General features: G+C 48.5%; 2 protein-coding genes across 2 annotated transcripts in view; one reads left to right on the top strand and one right to left on the bottom strand.

Moving 5' to 3' along the window:
• LOC119391422 (uncharacterized) overlaps positions 1-11,405 on the bottom strand; it is a 50,664-nt gene extending 39,259 nt beyond the window's left edge. Inside the window, exon 1 of the mRNA XM_037659102.1 lies at positions 10,961-11,405. Coding sequence (XP_037515030.1) covers positions 10,961-11,405 — 445 coding nt within the window. The remainder of the gene's footprint in view (positions 1-10,960) is intronic.
• Positions 1-20,513, top strand: part of LOC119390458 (uncharacterized) — a 437,697-nt gene that overhangs the window by 194,741 nt on the left and 222,443 nt on the right. The gene's annotated exons all lie outside the window — the stretch shown is intronic.

Genomic DNA, 20,513 nt, shown 5'->3' with positions numbered 1-20,513 from the left:
GTGTCGACAAAAATTGGCACGGGGGGGTAAGAGGATTTCACGAATATAACTGTGCAGTCATGACATGAACGACGCGAAAATGTCGTAGCGAACATCGTCAAACCCTTTCCTCCAGACACATGTGGCACATACTCGTTTACCACGGGCCGCGGTATGCCGGTACGCGCCACTGATGATTGACAGCTTATATCTACTCAGGAACGGTAAGAACAGACATTGGTAATTTAAATGCGAGAGCGTTAAGAGAAACCGACATCGGCAGCGTCGACCCGATTGAACGGACAGAATAAAAATTAGGATCTCAGCAGGAATCGAACACAAGCAATCTCCGCGAAAGTTAGGTATTCTGCCACAGAGCCACGTGAGGTCTATAGACTGGTTTGGAAAAGCAGTTTATGGACCTTCTAATGAAAGTTACGTATGGTATTCACATCATCGTACCGTAAAGTGCGCTTCGATTCGATAAAACTGACGTAGGTGCTCTGACGTGAGTGCCGACATTACATCACACCGCAAGTTACCCTCTAAACGCCAGCGTTGTCAACGTACCTGGTAAGCCTACGATGTGCACACAACTACTACACTTACAAAAACACATCGATCCACTTCGTAACGCTTGGCTCAAAGCAACAAAAATGCAGCACAGAACGACTCGCTGACTGCTTCGCATGAAACCGATTCCCACAAGGCGGGCGATCTGCCGAATATTTCTTTCAGTAATTATCGCTGAGTACCTACTTGGCTACCACTACTTGGCTTTATTCTGCACGCTTAATGGAATAAATAGTGCTAGTGGTGATTAAAAGCCGCTTCGCAGCCTAACTATTTTGAGAGAAAACATAACTTAAGGGTCTGAATCAACGAACCGTTATTATTTTCTAAGAATGCATGTTGATCGTCTAACAGCGATCAATAATATTGCGCACCCTACCAGCCCCAACCTGCACGTGTGCTCTTCATCAAATTTAGCACAAGACTTCTGTGTCTCTCCCTTCCCCTCCCCCCCCCAGAAAAATCATAGGTAAGGTAACACGGAGGGGCGCGTTGACAGCGTACGGCCTGCGCGCGCCGCCGGCGCACAAATACACAGAAATACGCGAGCGAGGGGGGCGTCTAACGGAGTGCGTTGCGTCCTGTGGTCTGGAAGTACAGGTCCCGCCATCGGCGACCACCACAATTCACCTCGCTCCCCCTAGGCAGCGGAGCAAGTCACGGGAAAGAAAAGAAAAAAACATGGACCATCTCCCCGAAGGGAACCCTGATGGGATGCGAAGCAGCAGCGGTGCGCACGGCGTTGACCCGGTTGAAACGGGCGTCGACGCGGGTGCTGGAAGAACGGTTTGAAGCGAAACTCGGTGTAGCGCTTACTCGAGCAAACGTTTGTTTGAAACGCAAGGACACGGGAGGCGGGTTGGCTTTTGTGTAAGTTTCATTAAAGCGTTTGGCAAGACTTCGTAGTCGTTGTTTCTCCAGAGTCGAGACACGGGCGCTGGACCGGAGCAGGCGCGCGCTTCTCCTTGACTACCACGGGTGAAGCGAGAGAGAAGTGACACGTTCAGAGGTGTTGCGAGTGGGCGGAGCAGCCGGCAGCTGCGGGCGCTACGGCGAGCATGCTCCGGGTGAGGGAGAGAGTGACGTCAGCGCGCACCTGCGAGGGAAGCGTGCGAGGGGAGAGTGACGTCAACGCAAAGCTGTGGCGTGACCTACTTGGTAACGCTCCAACACCTGCGGCGAGGGGAACGCGTTGCGGCGCATTCGTAGGGACGCACGTAACGTACGGCGTTACACACGTGAGTCAAAGAGCTGAGTCGCATCTAAAAACAAACAAAAACAAGGGACGAACCAATGTACGAGAAGATTTCAGGTGGTCAAGTCGGTTCCATGCCATCACGAGAAACAATATGTTGTTCGTCGCAAAGACGAATAGTCACAGCTTCGTGCGACTGCTGCAACAGGCGAAACGCCCGCCCTCCGCAGGAGTGAACAGCGCTTCCACTGTCTTCTGTTGCGCGAGCGCATAGTTTGCCAGATTCATGCCTGGAAAGGAAAACCCTGCTTAGCCGCGGCTGATGTGTTGCGCAGTAGACTGCATATGCTCCAACCAGGAATGTTGTTATTCCACGCGTTGTGAAGGTACTGGCGTAGGGCATGGCTGCTCGCCAAAATCAGCCTCCTCGAAGGTGGATTGTAGAGCCGTATAGCATTTCTGCTGCACTGAATGCAATACTTTCTTTTACCGCGCTACAAAGGCCCAGGAAAACGAGGAGGAGCTTCTCCACCCGGTGGTCAATTCCACCCGGTGCGCTTTATTCAACTTGGTCGTCAAACATGCCATCATTTGATGGCGTAGACGACCCACTGTTTCATTGCTCACTGTGTGGTGCATTGTAGCAACGTTCCAAGAAACCTTGCTCGCGCAGAAAACAGGCTGCTTCAGAATGGTCCGTCAGAGTCAGTCGTGGCCGAAAACACCGATGTGACGGTTTTTGCGGAGATGTCAAGAGTCGGAGTAACCTCAGGCCAACCAGATACTTGTAACTTCTCGAAGGAGGAACAGGTCCTACGGAAACCGAGTGAACGTGGTCCAGGTGACAGTCTGGCAGCTGAAATGGCTGGAGTACTGTGTGCGTGTGGCGATCGAGTCACTCTGGCTGAGACATGTTCGGCACGTTTGCGCCCAGCGTCGAAGGACCGCGTCCACTCCTGATCACGTGAAGACATCTGTCGTACACCTTTTTGTCGCACGGATTCCTCGTGGCTGAGGCCGTAAAGGCAGTCGTAAAGATGGAGCCAAAACTGGACACGGACGAATGATCTTGGAGCTTCCTGAGGTGTGTCGAATGTCACCATAGTCGCTGCGTGTGGTAGCGGTATATGTACGAGCACAGGTGAAAATAAATCTCCCGCACTTCAGGAAGCTCTGGATCATACAGCTAGTGCGTTGAATTGGAGAGACACGGGAACGATATCAATAAAGAAGAGTGCGTTGGCTGCTTGATTTTGGTCACCGAGATGTCGCAGATACGCAGACGATTTTCAGGCTCCCACCGTTGTTTCGCTGGCACTCAAGATGACATCCAAGTATACAAAGACAAATGGCAGTCAACGGGTCGCTTCACTTATAAAAGGCTGGAACGTTTGTGCCGCGTTTTTAAGACCCTTACTACATGCGGACTAATTGAGCAAGGCGGATAGGGGTTTTCATGGACGTCATTCCTATTGCGCTATGCTTTTTAGATGCGAAGCATCTTATGGCGGAGTTCAAACCGGTGGTGATGGTGCTGGTGGTGTGCGGCGTGACCACCCTTACCACGCATGCGCAAACCCTCTCCGCTCCTCTTCCCGCTCTCCCCTTTTCCTTCTCCACTTGCCCTCTCCCCTCCCACTCCCCCTCAGAAACGCGGGCTCGACATGCCGAAACACTGCTTCGCATCGCCTCATGGTCCCATTTAGCGGGAGACAGTGTGATTTTTTGTTCAAATGGATCATGTGGCCTAACTCACGGCGGTCGACTTTTCTCCTTGTCCAGTGAGTCGCCATTGTCTAGCGGCGACGGGTGGGCCGGCAAGAAAAATGTGCTCGTGCTTGATTGGCAGTTCTGTGTGATTGATTTGCAGCTGCGTGTTCAGAAATTTAGTGACTGCAGGGAATTCCGCCAAAACATTTTGGAACATTGACTCTGGGTGATGAAAGTGCAAATAACGGAGAGGACAGGCCCTACTTCAATATCACCGAGCGAAGTGAAGTGATGTTGTCCTTGAGAAGACTGTCGCGAATACTGCCGTCGACTTCGAAGTGGCTGAGAAAGTCAGCTGCGAGGAGTGTAAAACTGACGTCGGACTCAAGGAAGGGCCATCTGAACATGACCCCGAGTCAGCTATCTATCGTCGTTGGCTTAGCTCCATATTATACAATAGCAGTGCTATTGACTGCCTTTAAACTAGAAATGAACTTGCCGCGTTGGCAATGTTCGGCTATCAAAGAGGGAATGCATATTGGCTCCGGAATTGGCGAGGAGGCATGTGCCGGTTGTGTAGTCGACAACGAACAAGAAGCGGCTTGATGAGGATCTGGTGTCATGCTGCGCCGTTAGCGTATAGATGGTGCGTTTTGCTTCCGCGAGCATAGTTAGGTGCAGCTAGTGAGATGATACCACCAGGTGGTCTGACGTGCTTCGCTTTAGTGGCTACGGCGCTCCCCGCTTCGAGTATGGGGATGACGAAATGATGGCGCGCAGACCGGACGTGGTTGTTGTAGTCGAACGACGGGGTGACGTATTCGGCAGCTGCAGCGAGTCTATCGACTGTGTCGTCCAAACGACCCAACACGGTCTGCATGTTCGGACGTTCCTGTCTTTTTGTGAGGGCGCGTGGCACGCGGCCATGAGGTCGGCGAGTTGGGTCAAACGTTCGACATCCATGTCGTCAGAGCAGGCGAGTATCATCTCTTAGTTGTGGCAATCTCCGGAGAAAGAACTGGCGAAGCAATGGCTGTTGACGCTGTTCTCGCGCTTGTTGACCCAGCAGTTGACGCATTCGGCGAAGCAGTTACGATCGGTGCTGATCACCACGATCTTCATGAAGCAAGAGTTCTGGAAACCTGCCCTGCTCGGACGCCCCGAGTCCCTCGAGGACGGTGCTACTTAGTTCGACGTAAGTGTTCTCCGATGGAATGGGCGTGATCTTATCGTCTATGGCGTCAGCGATGTTTGGCGGCCGTTCGATAAGCGCGTGAATGTTTTTCGGCTCCTGCGATCTCATGCCGCGAACCTTAAAGCACACCTTGAATTGTGCAAACCACAGCCTGGGCTCTTTGTGGGGCGTTGATTGCGGGTGAGTTCGGAGTCACTTCTGGATCGGACATGGCTGCTGCTTAGTTCCAATCATCCCGGTTACCAATGTGCAGTGCACTCGCCTCAGTGGGAGCGAAAAGAAAACGTCTTCCTTTCTTGAGCGCTGGCACGTGACCTATTTCCGAAATAACGCAGGTTGCCGAGAAAAAAAGCACAAGACATGAGGGGGCGTGTTCGCAGTGTACTGGCGCTGCGCGTGGGGGATAACAAGAGTGGGCGTGTTGGTAGCGTACGGCCAGCGCACGCCGCAAATATGCGAACGCACAAAAGCAAAGCGACCATCTAACGGTGTGCGTTTCGTCCTTTATGCTGGAACTCGTGGTCCTGGCATCGCGACCGGGACACGTACAAGCGCATTCAGTTTGGCCTGCGCATTATTTTAGCAACCACTTCAACATACAAACAGTATTGCGAACATACGCCCTCGATCCTTTTTCCAAATTTAAGAACGGTATGATCTCAGTGATCTCCGAATTATTTGTCCCGCTATTACGTTATAAGGGCTTCTAAAAGAGAAGTTGAATTTCTCACGTTCTGCCTCGAGTTGGCTGATATTGGTAGCGAGACTGACAGCACCAGAGTGTTCCAAGCCGTACACGCGAAGAATGGCAACGTAAACGGAAAATAACTGATCTTTTGGACTGGTTCTCGTCGATTCTTGCCAATCTGCGTCTTCTTTACTGTAACCCATCTGCAAAGAAAAACAGGTAATATTAGTGCCCTTAACCGTTTCCTGCTGGTGCCATTGTTCGCAGCACGATTGCCTTCTTAGCCTTACACCACATGACAATTGCTCTGCGATAGCATAATATAGCTTGTATGGCGACTGTCGCCATCTAAGCAAATAATCTGCGAATCGCTTCCACGAAAGTGGCGGCTCACTGATAATGTCGCTATAATAGCCGTTGAACCATTCTTGCGAAGGAATTCCTCCACACTTCACTGTACTTCTCAGACTGCAAAGTTAGATCGAGCAGCAGCTTATATGGGTCAGATTTTGATGCGGATCGTATATTACAATACTGTGCGTGTTATGGCACGACATAGCCAATCCTGTGGCGCACGGCAATAAATACTCAATGCGTAGTAGAATGAACTACGATCGCTTTATTGGCGACATAGAATCTGAAGAAGAAGAAAAACACCTGCGTAGTAGGTTGCTTCTCCGCTTCCTCTTTCTCTTCTTCTCTAGGTCCCAACATCTTCCGGGGCCTCAGTTGTGGTAGCGCCGATCCCCAGGTGGTATATCTTCTGCGCGGGTCTTTTGAAAACTTTTCCGCTACTCAGGCGTAACAGGCAAGCGCGAACAATTCCGCATTGCCGAGGTAAACTTCTTCCACTTTTGCCAGAGGCCACATAAGCTTCGCTTTGTAGGGTGTGTCCACAATCACGATGTCTGCAACTGCTAGGTTACGGGAAGAAGATCCAGAAGAACGATGTGCGGATGGTAGAGTGAGAATATACTCGTGCTTCCAACGTCTCGAAAAATGATCCAAAAAACTTTGGCGGTGTTGTAAACGCCGTGAATATTCCTTCGCACCGCTGTGGTTCACTGAATCTTCTGTTGAATCACCATCCGGCAAAGTGGTAAATTGTTGGCCTTTAAGAACATGTGCTGGTGTAATCGCGGATGGCTCACCAGCTTCGAGGCAGGCGTAAGCAAGCGGTCGGGAATTAACCACAGCCTCGACCTCGGCAAGTAGCGTACCGAGTTCTTCAGCAAAAAGGCTGTTTCGTCCGAGGACTTTTCGTAGAGACGTCTTCACTGATCTAATCAGTCTTTCCCACCAACCACCCCACCACGGCGCCGCATCTACGATGAATTTCCATTTAATCCGCTGTGTCGTGATGAACGACTGGAAGTCGGTCTCTTTGATTCGGTCCATAAGCTCCCTGAGTTCCTTGGACGCTTTTTTGAATGATCGAGCGTTGTCTGAGTAAATGACGCTGGGCAATCCTCTCCTAGCAATAAATCTTCGGAATGCTAGTAGGAAGCCTTTCGCAGTCATGTCGCTCACCAACTCCAAGTGTATCGCCCGCGTTGATGCACAAGTAAAAATTACAATATACATTTTTTGGTCACATTGTCCAGCTTTTTTGGCAAAGACTGGTCCTGCGAAATCCGCTCCTGTAGTGTCGAATGCCTTGGATCTTTCAATCCTGCAGGTCGGAAGTGGAGCTTGTGGCGGCGAGCTTGCCTTTGCTCTATAGCGAGCACATAACGCACAACGGTTAATCACCGTCTTCACTGTTCGGCGAGCTCTTATAACCCAGAAGCGCTCTCTCAGGTGGTTTAGCATGGCGGTTATGCCTCCATGCATTGTGCGAACATGGGAATCTCGAACTTCAAGAAACGTGAAGTAATGACCACCAGGTAGCACCAATGGGTTTTTGTACCAAGGCTTTCATTGAGGTTTTGTAGCCTTCCACCAATTCGAAGCAGGTTTTCTTCATCTAGAAACGGTCGCAAGTCATTCACCTTTGAACTTTTAGATCGAACCTGCTTCTTAAGAAGCGCAAACATTTCATCACCAAAGGCTTCACTTTGAACTTGGTGTATCCAGTAACGCTCAGCTGCCAATATTTCCTCTGTCTTCAGACATCCATACCTCGGGCAACTTTTATTAGCGTTGTGTATGAAGCGCCGTACCAACGCCGTGACTCTCAGCAGTTTGATGAGAGAACTGTGTCTTGTTACGTCAAAGATTGGCGCTCTCCGCTCATGCGATTTGTCACCTATTTGAAGGGCTATATGTGTCGAGTTGATTGCTTCCTGATCCTATTCAGCAGTTAAAAGCTTCCTGAGTGGCCATTCAGAAGGGCTCAGCCGCAGCCAACGCGGTCCTTGCCACCAAACGTTCTTTTGTATCAAGGCGTCCAGCGATTCACCCCTTGTTACCAAATCCGCAGGATTTTCGTCACCTGGGCAATGCTTCCAGCTGCAATCCCGTATTTGAGTCATTGATTTGATTTCAGCGATGCGGTTTTTAACGAAGAGTTCTTGCTTGCATGAATCTGCTTGAATCAAATTCAGGACAATTGTAGAGTTTGTCCACATAAAAGAAAGTGGTCTGTCAAAACGAGGAGTATATGCTTCTTCTATATATTTTAGCAATCTGCTGCCTATTAGCGCTCCCATTAGCTCGAGGCGTGGTAAAGAGAGAGGCTTCAATGGGGCGATTCTAGATTTCGCAGCAATGAGACTTGTGCTGATGTCGCCGTTAGCTAGCTCAGCGCGAACATATGCGCACGCTCCATAAGCTGTCGTGCTTGAGCCCACAAAGACGTGTATTTGAATGTCACGAATATCAGCTGCCTCTGACGTCAAACGTCGGGGAACATTGACCTTGGGAAGGTGAACCAAATCACTTCGCCAGCTCATCCACTGTCGTGCTATATCATCGGGCAGCTATTTATCCCAGTCGACTTTACGGACCCACAGCTGCTGATATAACATCTTTCCTCTTACCACGAAAGGAGCAACTAGTCCCAGTGGGTCATAAATTCTCGACACTGTTTGCAGAAGAAAGCGCTTTGTATCTTGAGCCTTCTCCAGAAATGACAAAATATTTTGAGAGCTGTAAGTAAGACTGTCGGTCTCCATGTTCCATGTCATTCCGAGGACTTTTGTTTTGGATGACGTTTGTCCGCTGCTGTTAGGTATAGCTGGTTCGTTTGAGTCGAATATGTCCTGCAGCTCTTGAAACCTTGTTGTCCATTTTCTGAGTGGCATTCCAGCGTCATTCATTATTGTCTTGTGGTGGCGTAAAGCTCTACAGCTGCTTGTAAGTTGTTCGCCCCGATCAGCAAATCATCTACATAGAATGACTTTGCAAGTAGTTGGGCCACTCCGTGCTGCTCGTTGTCTACACCTGTTTTGAGGGGATGTTGAATGGTCGCTGTAAGCATGAAGGAACTTGACGTCGATCCTAAAGGTACTCTTGTCATTCGCCAGACTTGTATGTCGTCTTCCCTGAATGGTAACGTCGGCTTCTCAGCAAACCACAAGAACCTGAAGAGATCTCTGTCTTGTGGTCTAACACCAACCTGCAGAAATGTTTTTCTATGTCTGCAGTCATTGGTGCTTTGTACCAGCGAAATCGCATGAGGACTTGTAGCAGCTGAGGATTCAAGTTCGGCCCGGTTTGTAGGCAATCATTCAGCGATTTTTGGTCTCTTGCATGCGAAGAGGCATCAAATACCACCATCAGCTTCGTAGTGAGAGAGTCCTCACGGATAACTTCTCGGTGCGGCATGTAATATGTGCGCTCCTCATTGGGTTTCCTTTTGGAGACTACTTCCGCGTGTCCCGAGTCAGCGTACTGTCGAATGGCATGGTCGTACCGTTCCAGCAGGCCTTTTTTGGTTGATAGTCGTCGTACAAGGCTCTGAAGGCGGTTACGTGCGACGAGGTAGTTGTCTTCAATTAATTCTATGTCAGGTTTTTTGCACGGCACTGCAACTTCGTACCGTCGATCCTTCTTTACAATATTCTCTAGGAACCTGGACAACGTGGTTGAAGAAGTTAGCTGTTCTTCCTCTGGGGAGATGCCTATAACATCCAAAGTCCAAAAGTACTGCAGATCATCATTAATCTCCGGTTGTGAACGTATATCTGTTCTTAATACACATACCATCACCCTGGATGTGCTTTGAACAAAGCTCCTTTTCTTCACAGGTCCTTGTAGTGTCCAACCCAATATAGTGTTAATAGCCACTAGTCCTTCAATTTCTTGGCTTCTGATGACTTCTCCGGTTATGATCTTCCATATTTGGTCTGATCCAATAAGCAGACTTATTCCAGGCTCGGCTTGCGCCATAGGAATGTAAACTCGTCCGCTAATACCATCTTCAGTTCACGAAGGTTCTTGCCAAAGGAACAGTCAGTATTCGTCACTGCGACATCTTGACAGATCACTGGTATCGTGATAGCTTCGATTACCTGTTCTTTGTCCCCAAACTGACTTCTCACGTGCACTTCGACTATTTTACTTCGTCGTGGTTGGGAAGGTGCTTCAGACGCAAAGGTATTGATTGCCAGCTTCGTTTCTCCGATTACTTTCAGCTGCAAACGTGTAACGAGTTCTTCCTTTATAAATGAACGCTGGCTGCCGCTGTCTAAGATTCCTCTTATGTAGCAAGCCTTATTTTCTCTTCCCACCCAAGAACGAAAGGTTTGAAGATGCACACCTTCGTCAAGTTGGCAGCTCGTTACGGCAGTTGATCGTTCGCTCTGATCTGACTGCGTTTCTTTAACACATGCTGTCGTTGTGTTCAATTTCTTCGTACTCTTCTCATTGGCGTTTGGGTTGCACATAGTTGTTGCGTGCCTTTTTTTACAAGAAATGCACTGTATGCGTCTTCTACAATCTCTGGCTAGGTGTCCCGGTATAGTGCATTTATAGCACCTCATGTTTCTGCCTAGTCTATCTTTCTTCTCTTCGAGCCTTAGAGAACTGTCGCAAACCTCCGTTTCATGTCTCATGGATTTGCAGAAGAAGCGCTCACCATATTTCGGCTTTCCCGTATGCGCGGTATGCAGCACAGATGCCGATGGAATATACTTGCGGTTGTAAGTGCGTTCTGACGATTCTTGTGTCCCTGATCGCTCTCGACTTTCGATTTCGATGCGGGTAAACTGTAGCAAGCTCTCGAGCTCCTGACACGATGACACTGTTTCTTCGTTTGTAGCAACCGATGTTCGGAGCATGACTTCACTTATACGGCGCTGGCGGTGAAAAGAAATGGCGATCTCTTGCGGCAGTGCTTTTAGTAGAATGTCATATAGCATCGCAGAAAAGCTGCTTGTCGGCACCCCGAGAGCGTCGAGACCACGCATGTTCATCTGGACTTGGTCGTATAGATTGCGCAGCTGTTGTACGTCAGACGCCAGTCTCACGTATCGAATGTCTCTCAAGGCTCGTAGGTGATGTTGCTCTATTTGCCGTTTATCCCCATATCTGTCTTTTAGTAGCTGAACTGCATTTCCGTAGCATGCGCTTGTAGTCGCAAATCCAGCGATTGCTGCAGCAGCTTCTCCTCTCAGGTAATTCCGAAGGTAATGGAACTTGTCCGTCTCGCTTAGTGTCACATTTGAATGCAGGGTACCTTCGAACTGCTCCCAGAAGGCCGTCCACTCCCGTATGTTTCCGTTAAACGGCTTGATCTCCAGTCGAGGTAGGCGGGGTCCGATATGTGCATTGCCGACATTCGTAGGAGCATGGACGGTACTTGCTGAATTTCCAGCGTCGACGGCTCTCTGCGCGTTGTTGATGTCCTCGATTCGGCACTGTAGACGTGCAAGTGTCGCTACTGCTTGATTTTCGTAGTCTGCTGCTGCGGCGTATGCAGACGCGAGCTCCTCTGTTGGAATGTGATCTTCCATTTCGTCCGATATCTTCTTCAGCTTTTCATTGCTGGATGTCAGCCGCTCCTTCAATGCGATGATGGTCGCTGTATCTACGCTGTCGCTTTCCAAAATAGCTGTCGCCTCGTTGATTATCTTGGTATTCTGAGCTCGTGCCGATGATCTCTTCTGCTTCAAACGATCCATTGCTGCAGTGTACTCACAGGAACCTTGGGCTTGCGTCCACTCGTTGACGTAGCTGGGCGCGGCCACCGACGAGGCTTACCAAACACCGACGATTATTCCTCGGAGAAATCGTTCTTGTCGATGCTGCCGTCCGTGTCGCCGATTAGCCGCAGATCCCGGGTTTCGGCACCATATGTTATGGCACGACATAGCCATTCCTGTGGCACCCGGCAATAAATACTCATTGCGTAGTAGAATGAACTACGATCGCTTTAATGGCGACATAGAATCTGAAGAAGAAGAAAAAGACGTGCGTAGTGGGTCGCTTCTTCGCTTCCTCTTTCTCTTCCTTTCTAGGTCCCAACAGTGCGAATTGTCAAAATCTCCTCACGTGCGAACTTTCCCAGAACCAAGAAAATAGCTCTCCTTATATTTTGTTACTTTTTTGTTACTTTACTTCTGTTGTTAAAATCATGCTTCTCTCACGTAAGTGCTGGAAGCTCAAATCGCTAAATCTGGTTCACAGAATTACGTGCCGAACGCTGCTCAGAACGTTTATTGTTTTTTTTTTCATTTTCACTAAGGCAACAATTCGCACTTTCGCTATCATGTGCACAAAAACACACTACGTCCTGCGTCTTATGCGGCACAGCAGCATAATTACAGCGTAATTCTAAAAAAAAGACATGCCGTTGTGGGAACTGCTGATTAATGCTCAGCTGAAATTGAGGAGGGTAGCGAGGAGGGCTTATTGGTCTGTCATAGTTGTTCGATGTGGGCACGAAAACACAAGGACGAAGGGAAGAAAGACACACACACTGGCGCCAGTGTTGTGTCTTTCTTCCTTTGTCCTTGTCTTTTCGCGCCCACACTCAAGAATAATGCTCAGCACCTGGAGCTCTTCATCGTGCATATTTACCTAAAAACATGAGCGGTTTCTGTTTGTTGATTTTCTTTTCTTTTAGCCCTTATCTATATGCGACAGCCACAATCGGGGCATAACCAACGACCTCAAGTTCATTTGTATAAAGACATGGGCACAATTATGAAACATACACAGACTAATTGCCTTTTCAGGTGAGTCACTACAATTTGTTGCGTGTGTGAAAACTACTGATAACCGATGACGTACGCAGCTGTAGCCTATAAGAGCCGGTGAGTGTACGGAGCACGAGATATGAAGAAAGAAATTTAGAATACAATCCGTGCGTCTGCTCCGTATTTGCTCGCCAACAACATATATACCAACAACATACACATTTTACTACTCGCATAGCACAACGATAAGCTAGCAAGCTGCACAACCCGAGATCACCGGCAAATATTGAGTGTACAGGATATATCGTGGCAGAATATAACGCGCGAGCAGACGCCAGAAAAATCAGTAACTCTCGCAAAGCAACGACACGCAGGCGAGCACAGTCTTTAGTCGTCCACAGTTTTATCGTCAGTGACGCATGCCGGCTTTATTAGATGTGTCATCGAATATCTCGCCTTAGCTCAAGAAGAAACTCACCTCCTCGGGTCCTGCGCGCCATCTTATCTTAACAGAGCAGTGTAAGGCAATCGCGAAGGCTCCCTCACTTTCCGGCACGGCCGGCGCTGAGCACTGCTTACACGCGAAACAGTATTTGTGAGTGAAGCTGCTCTGGTTCGTATCCCTACCTTTTGTTTTATATATTGACAGTCTCGACGGGGTTTTGCCGTCGCCGTTGCCGTCGCCGCCATGTCCTTCCGGTATGAAATCAAATTCAAATTGATGAGATACCTCCGCGCAATTTATGTTCTACCGCTGGTAAAGGCGCGCGCGTGGGGCCACGAACGCGGCCAAAGCAGAGTTCAAACGAGCCGGCCCATTTCGTCGCTCGGAAGGTGCATGCGATAACATCACCGCGCTCAGGAGGCCTGCAGTCGAAGTAGACAGGAGCCGCCCGCCATCACAGCGGGCGGCTCGTATACCCTTCTACGTGCTGCGCTCTCAACGCGAAGCGACTATGCGGAGAGCATCTCTCCCTGGAGCGGCCGTATTCTCTTACACCAGCGTTTTCTAGTTACGCGAGATCGGATACAAAACAGTTAGCTGCCATCCTCACTTCGTGTAACACTACAATTTGTTGCTATCGCATTCATTGCTTCGCCCTTGCGGTGAAACTGCGACATTTTTGTATCTGTTTCTCACTTCCTAAATTTCTTTTTCTTCAATGCCCACCGCCGATATCATTAAGGCCTGATATAGACTATGAATTGTGTATAATTGGTGCGGCGCTTATGTTATGTACACTAATCACAAACATTACGAAAATGAGCGGAGAAACAAGCAATTTTAACACGGAGCATTCGAAGAACGACTAGATTTTACTTACGACAATTGCCCTCTTCTTGTTGGCGAAAAAGACGTCATGAAGGAATATCGTGATGATGGCGTGCACTCCGAAATCGAGAGAGCAGCGCACCATCATGTCCTTTGGATCGACGGTCTCCAGTGCTGTCACATTTCCCAGGTCGAGATCTATTGAAATCATCCATTCCACAAGGTCGTCCGTCTGCGAGAAAAATACGTCCACTAATGGTTAAACGAAACGATCTTGGAGCCCGTCCTGGTCATGCGTCTCGTTCTGAGACGTCACCTAAAACCGCTGGAGAAAATGTAAGGCCGCTCCGCACTAGCGGTGCGAAGACTAAGGTAGCAGCGTAGCTGCTCGCGTTCTCCTCCTCTTCACCCTCACTTCCTTATGTCGTTCTCTGTTTCTCCCTCTCTCCTTATTCCTTTCTCTTTCTCGGTCTATCTTTCTTTCACCATCTTCCATTTCCTTATCTCGAGTTCTATTTCTCGCTTCCTCTTTCTATCTTTATATATCTTTGTGTCTCTTTCTTTGATTCTCTCTCTTTAACTCCACCTTTTTTTCTTTCTGCCTTTTGTTGTCTCTGTTTCTCTCTTTATCTTGCTTTCTATGGTACGCTTTACTCTCTCCTCTTTTCCTTCCCTCATCACCCTCACATGTTTACTCCTCTCGCTCATTTCTCTTTCCCACCCACTCGCTATTTGTGCTCTGCCAGCCGCTCGCCTTAGGATGGTGTGTACGCGGGTGCGAATTTCGCCTCGCGAAGAAATTTTTTTCCCTTGGAATTTCTCCCTTTTCGACTGCTGACCCGCAGGTCGCGCGATCGAATCCCGGCCGCGGCGGCCACATCTTCGATGGAAGCGAAACAGGCCCGTGCGCTTAGGTTGAAGTGCGCATTAAAGGAGCACTGACGCAAAAATTTTGCACCTTGTTTTTTTTTTGTTGCAATAGATAGCTTATGATCCACTTATCACGGCTGCAAGCCTCGTTTGCGCGAGTGCGCGAGGGTTATTTATTTATACACTTTTTTAGAGCGCCCAGTCGCAGTTTCGGTTTCAAAGAGCACCGAGCTAGGCAGCGTCCTCCGGAGGACGGAAAAACACAGCTGGCCACGTGAACGCGCGAAATTGTGACGTAGGCGGCGCGCGAGCGGGGGTGCGGTGGGTGCCGAACCAGGTCAAGTGGCGCCAGCCATGGAGGATTAGAAACAACTAACAAACGCGTAATCTATGTCCTCCGAGCATTCGGAAGCGCCCATCTCGACTCGCTAAGCTTACAGCATCGATTATTTGACTATGGCTCTCAAAAACGGCGCCGAATCGGGACGAATTCATTGCTGTCGAAGCTTAAGGACATCCATCTAAAGCAAATGGAAGCATCAGTTCGGAACTTACACGTTACAGAGCGCACGGCGGCCACTTGATAGATTCGAAGTGGAAGACAACCGCTTTTGGCAGTGCTGCCATGTTTTTCGGAGGCGCGAATGCCTCGCCGGCAAAGCTTGCCGTGCAAGTTGGACAGCTCTCGCGCGTGCTGCGACGGCCGACGTTCTGTGGAACCGCGCCGTTGCGGCAGGCTTGCCGCTAGCGTGAGCGGGCCATAACATCTGCCCACGGGCGCAACGAGCGAACAGCAGAAGAGAGCACAACCAGCACACGAAACGCCGCAGGCACGGAGGAAGAAATACGGCAGGATGCACACACAAGCTCAAGGGCACAACCAGCCACCAGCCAACACACACTCGTGACGTAGGTTTGTTTACACATCCTCCGCGGTGATGTCGGCGTCGCGAAGCGCTCACATCACGCTCAGTCGCGCGGCATGCACTTTAAAATTGATTTTAAATATGTTCTAGGCTATATTGACCCTTGATATTTCGTAGACGTTGTGTACGGCTCCACATTCATCTATTTTACTCATTATCTTGCCTTCGAAATTTTGTGTCAGTGCTCCTTTAAAGAACCCCAGGTGGTCGAATTTGCCGGAGCCCTCCACTTCGGCGTCCCTCATAATGATATCGTGGTTTTGGGACATTAGACCCCTTCAATTATTGCTATTATTAATTTCTCCCTTTCTTTCCTTCTTTCTTTCCTTCATTCCTTCTTTCTCTTTATTTATTTCCTTCTCTTTTTCTCTACTCGTGGACTCGACCATCAGAGTTATTGCATCCCGCGCAGGCAAAATCGGCGCTTATGTATTTATTGGTAGCGAAGCAGGAGATGAAGACGATGACGACAATGAAGAAGAGGACGAAGAGAGCGCGCGCCGGTTCATGATGATACTTTTCCTGGCGAAACCGAACAAGCTCCGGCAAGCTACAACAGATTCTCTATTAAAAGTTCCGTTTGTGTTGCGTCCTTTGTTGTCTTGTGCGCTGAATACTTCACTATGGAAAATCGACATGATCTAGAACATTCTAAAGTGCGCGCACTTCGCAAAACTATGTATTAAAGGTTTCCGACCAACACATTTTCGTCGAAGTGCATTCATTAACCACGGTGAATTCCATTAGTGCCCAAGAAGTGATCGATGGTGTGATGCGTTGGATGCTAGTGAGCCCACTTCACCTCTCCTAGTTCACTACCACCGCACTTCCAGATGAGCCACTGGTGACGTAGGCAGGCGACCGACGCTGTCGGAGAAGTAGAAGCGAGCGCGCACGGTTCTCTTTGCACGGCTACAGAAGAGGGGTACTGAGCTCACTGCGTGGCAGCGGTAAAGGGGTAGGTCAAGTCGGTGATGTTAGAATAACAGAGAGCTGAGCTCGTTGGTAAGTATTCATTCTAAAAAGACAGGGCATGCAAACACGGACACAAGGAAGAAATCAGGACACCACAAACGCGTTTGTGGTGTCCTGACTTCTTCCGTGTGTCCGTATTTACACGCCCTGTCCATTTAGAACAGTGATGTTACCTGTGGTCACAGACGCTACATCGATCTCGACGGTCGCGACACCTGGTGCGAAGCAGTGCAACAGGGGAGACGCGACGAGAAAGAGCAAAAGGTGCTTACGCTGCTGCGCACCACGAGCTACGACTGTCGAGGTCAATGTAGCGTCTATGACCAACGCTCGCGCCCAAGGACACTTCGGCGGCAATACGCGTTTGGCGCCAGTGAGCCCAGTACGCCTATTTTTGATCACTGTACCACGGCAAGCCAAGTACAGCAACGGGTGACGTAAGCAGGCGCGTGCTCTTATGCCCAGCAGGGCGACACCCAGCGAGCGTAGGCGAGCGCAGAGCAGTGCACTCTGCGCGAGCCCTGTCCTCTCGTGCATATGACGCAAGTGCTGTGTAACCCGTCGAAAAACTGGCGCAACGGCACGGAGGATCGTCACATAGCGTGTGGCTAGGAGGATGTGACGTCAGCACGCCAGATGTTCATGGTCTTTTAGGGTATTTGATTTATGACATACCTTAATGTAAACTCTATCACACACAACTCTTAGCTTAATCCATTCTATCCCGTTTATATATACGTTTTGGGCCTTCGTGTGCCCTGGTGTATACACTAGGTGAACTTCGTGTTTCGCGTACTGCTCAAACGACGTAGAACGAATCGCGTGGTTCAGACCTGATCCTTCAGGTGGCGCATCGAGCCCCACCCGGTAAGTTTCTGATATTTAGTTACTCCTTGTACTGATTTATGACATGCCTTAGTCCGTCTGATAGATAGATAGATAGATAGATAGATAGATAGATAGATAGATAGATAGATAGATAGATAGATAGATAGATAGATAGATAGATAGATAGATAGATAGATAGATAAATAGATAAATAGATAGATAGATAGATAGATAGATAGATAGATAGATAGATAGATAGATAGATAGATAGATAGATAGATAGATAGATAGATAGATAGATAGATAAATAGATAGATAGATAAATAGATAGATAGATAAATAGATAGATAGATAGATAGATAGATAGATAGATAGATAGATAGATAGATAGATAGATAGATAGATAGATAGATAGATAGATAGATAGATAGATAGATAGATAGATAGATAGATGCTTGTGAAAAAAGGTGTGTTGAACCAAGTGCAGTCAACTAGTTGGACAGCCCGCCTAGAAGTAGTCATAACTGCGAATTGGCGTCGTATACTTTCGCGGTAATTATCACAGCTATAATCACAGTGCAGTGAAAAAGGCCGTTTGAAGTGGCGTCTATCGCTCGCCCGCAAAAATGAAATGCTAGAACGAAAACGAAACGCCAGAGCGCGGCAATTTTTCACGAAGCTAGGTTTGCCTCCCGCCTATGAACACCTTGTTCAGGATGATGCTTCAGGTGCAGCCCTCGCTGTAAACACGATGACGGGCTTATGTAAAGTGCGCAGGCTTCCTTTCAGCATTTTAATAGCACCGTGATTGTTTCAACGCACCATCGAGGCATTACCGCCAGCGATCTCGAGAGTTAACTGATAGCTCGATGATATCACCAAAGGCACTAGAACAAAAATCTGTGCTTGTGCTCATGCATATACCATACAGCGCTTCAGGCACGGAAAGGCAATGTTCGTAACTTGACCGTGAACGTAGGAAGGTGTTCCGCTACCGCTGGCATGTCTCTCGTTGCAGTGCACCCAAGAAGGCTATAGAGAAGTTTTAGGTGTAGGTCTTCATGTTGTTCTAAATTCTGCGCTAGATACATCTCCACTAACGTGAAACCCGAGAAAGTGCGGAACACGGCATGGTTGCATGCCGGAGAAGCGACGATGGACGTAGAAATCTTGCGCTTGATGAGGCGGTGGCACCCTCTCTGGCGCAGCGTGGATGTCAGCCTGAATTTCGGAACCGTTTTTAGCGTATTTCAGTTACCTGTCGCGATCAATTTTTCGGTATTCCTGCATTTTAAGGTTATTCTGAAACGTGTTAGTTTATTTCGAACAGATTATCCTGAATCGTGTTTGTTTTTATTTACCAGGCAATGTTAGCCTTGTTTTAGGCCTGTTTTCGATCCGCTATGGTGGTCTAGTGGTTATGGTGCTCGACTGCTGACCCGCAGGTCGCGGGATCGAACCCTGGCCGTGGCGGCCGCATTTTCGATGGAGGCGAGAATGCTTGAGGTCCGTCTGCTTAGGTTTCGTAGCCCATTAAATGACCCCAGGAATTCGAAAATTTCCGGTGTCTGTGATAATCATATCGTGGTTTTGGTACATTAAACCCCAACAGTTATTAATACTAGGCCAGTTTTCGCAACTTTATTTTGAGCGTGTTCAGGTGTCACAAGTACGAACGTTGACAAGTACTGCGCACAAAATGAGTAGAACTACAGACAGTACTCGGCCTGATAAATATGACATGTCTAAGAATGAACAGAGGCAAAAGCGCATTACTTATTCAATCCTCGAGCAATGCAGACGCGATCTTGAACGCACTGGCGACGCTGTCGAAAAACGAAGGAGCTGCAATTATTGCGTGTACTGATTCAACGTTACGGCCGTTTCATCAAGCAAAACGAACAGCTCCAGAGCCATTCTGCCGCTCGTTGGACAATGATGACAGCAGGTCCTTGAATAGGCAACGCGACCGAACATTCGGTGTGTAAAGAGTTTAGCTGGTTTAGCGTCAGTGGCAGCTTTTATCATGTATGATCCGCAGAAACCCACAATGCACAGTGGGTTGCTGCTGATTTATCATGCCGATAAATTTGAATTTTCATAGCTTTCAGGGTGCAGCGACCATTAGAGGGTGGCTGAGGATCAGGTGGAACGGATGACCTCGATCATGCCCAGCCTGTCCTTATCGCATGGTGGCCACCGAGTGTTCGCTCACCATCAGTTGTGACGCAACCAAATCTGCAGCCCCTACGTTTGCCTTACCGAGAGATGATACCTGGGGTCAAGATTATGCATGCTGGCTCTAAATGCGGGTTCGAGAGTAGAAATAATCTGGTCTGTTCCTTGCGCCTATTCAATCCTATCCCCTGTGTGCTCCTACCGTGCAAACAGGGAACAGGATGGAACTGAGCGCTCGATAGCATGCGCTTCTATAACACTTGCACTGAGCACGTGAAAGTATGTGCACATCAGCATACTCTAACAGCCTTGTTCTTTAGCAACCCTGCTTTGTGTTCGCCTAATCGGTTACATTTTAAATATTAGTTCTGTACTTTTTGCTGGATGTCAGGGACAATAAAAAATGTGCGAATGAGTAACAGGTCAGTTGCGTTGCCGGAATGCCGCACCCTTCCTTTCTATATTTTTACACACATCAAGTGTTTATGCATCAAAACCTGCGTATACAGAGAAACTGAACCAAACCACCTCCCGGAAACGAGACTGAATACCTGCCGGGCAACGCACTTCCTTCCGGTGAAGCAGGTGTTTTCAGTGTTGGCGTTGTGGAATGTAAATAGAACGAGCATCGCCACGTGATGGCTGTAATTGAGTGGTACTTGTGAGCCGTGACTTAAACGAAAAATATGCTCTTGAGGGCACAGTTTGGGGAGTATCAACACGTTGAAGCAACGGTAGACCTAGGCGCCAAATACACTACTACGCAAGAACGCACACGCAGGACGAGTGCTATTTTGCGCGTGACCTAGTTTTTGTTGCCAATGTCCACCATTGATACTAAGGTTGCACCAACTAGCCCAATAGCAAGTACTGCAATGAAGGAATTGTAATAAACCTGATATTCCTCTTATCAGCACTGGAAGAAAGACAAGTTGCTGTGCCGTATCGAGGTAATTTTCTTTCGAGAATCTTACTGGATATCATTGTAGACTGCTTTTTGAGTGATGTAAAAAAATCTTTGTTGAACAGTCACTTAAATAT

This window comes from Rhipicephalus sanguineus, chromosome 4, assembly GCF_013339695.2.
Source record: "Rhipicephalus sanguineus isolate Rsan-2018 chromosome 4, BIME_Rsan_1.4, whole genome shotgun sequence".
NCBI classification, from domain to species: Eukaryota; Metazoa; Arthropoda; class Arachnida; order Ixodida; family Ixodidae; genus Rhipicephalus; species Rhipicephalus sanguineus.
The sequence above is the reverse complement of the archived record's forward strand: the minus strand, read 5'-3'. Positions and strand labels throughout refer to the sequence as shown.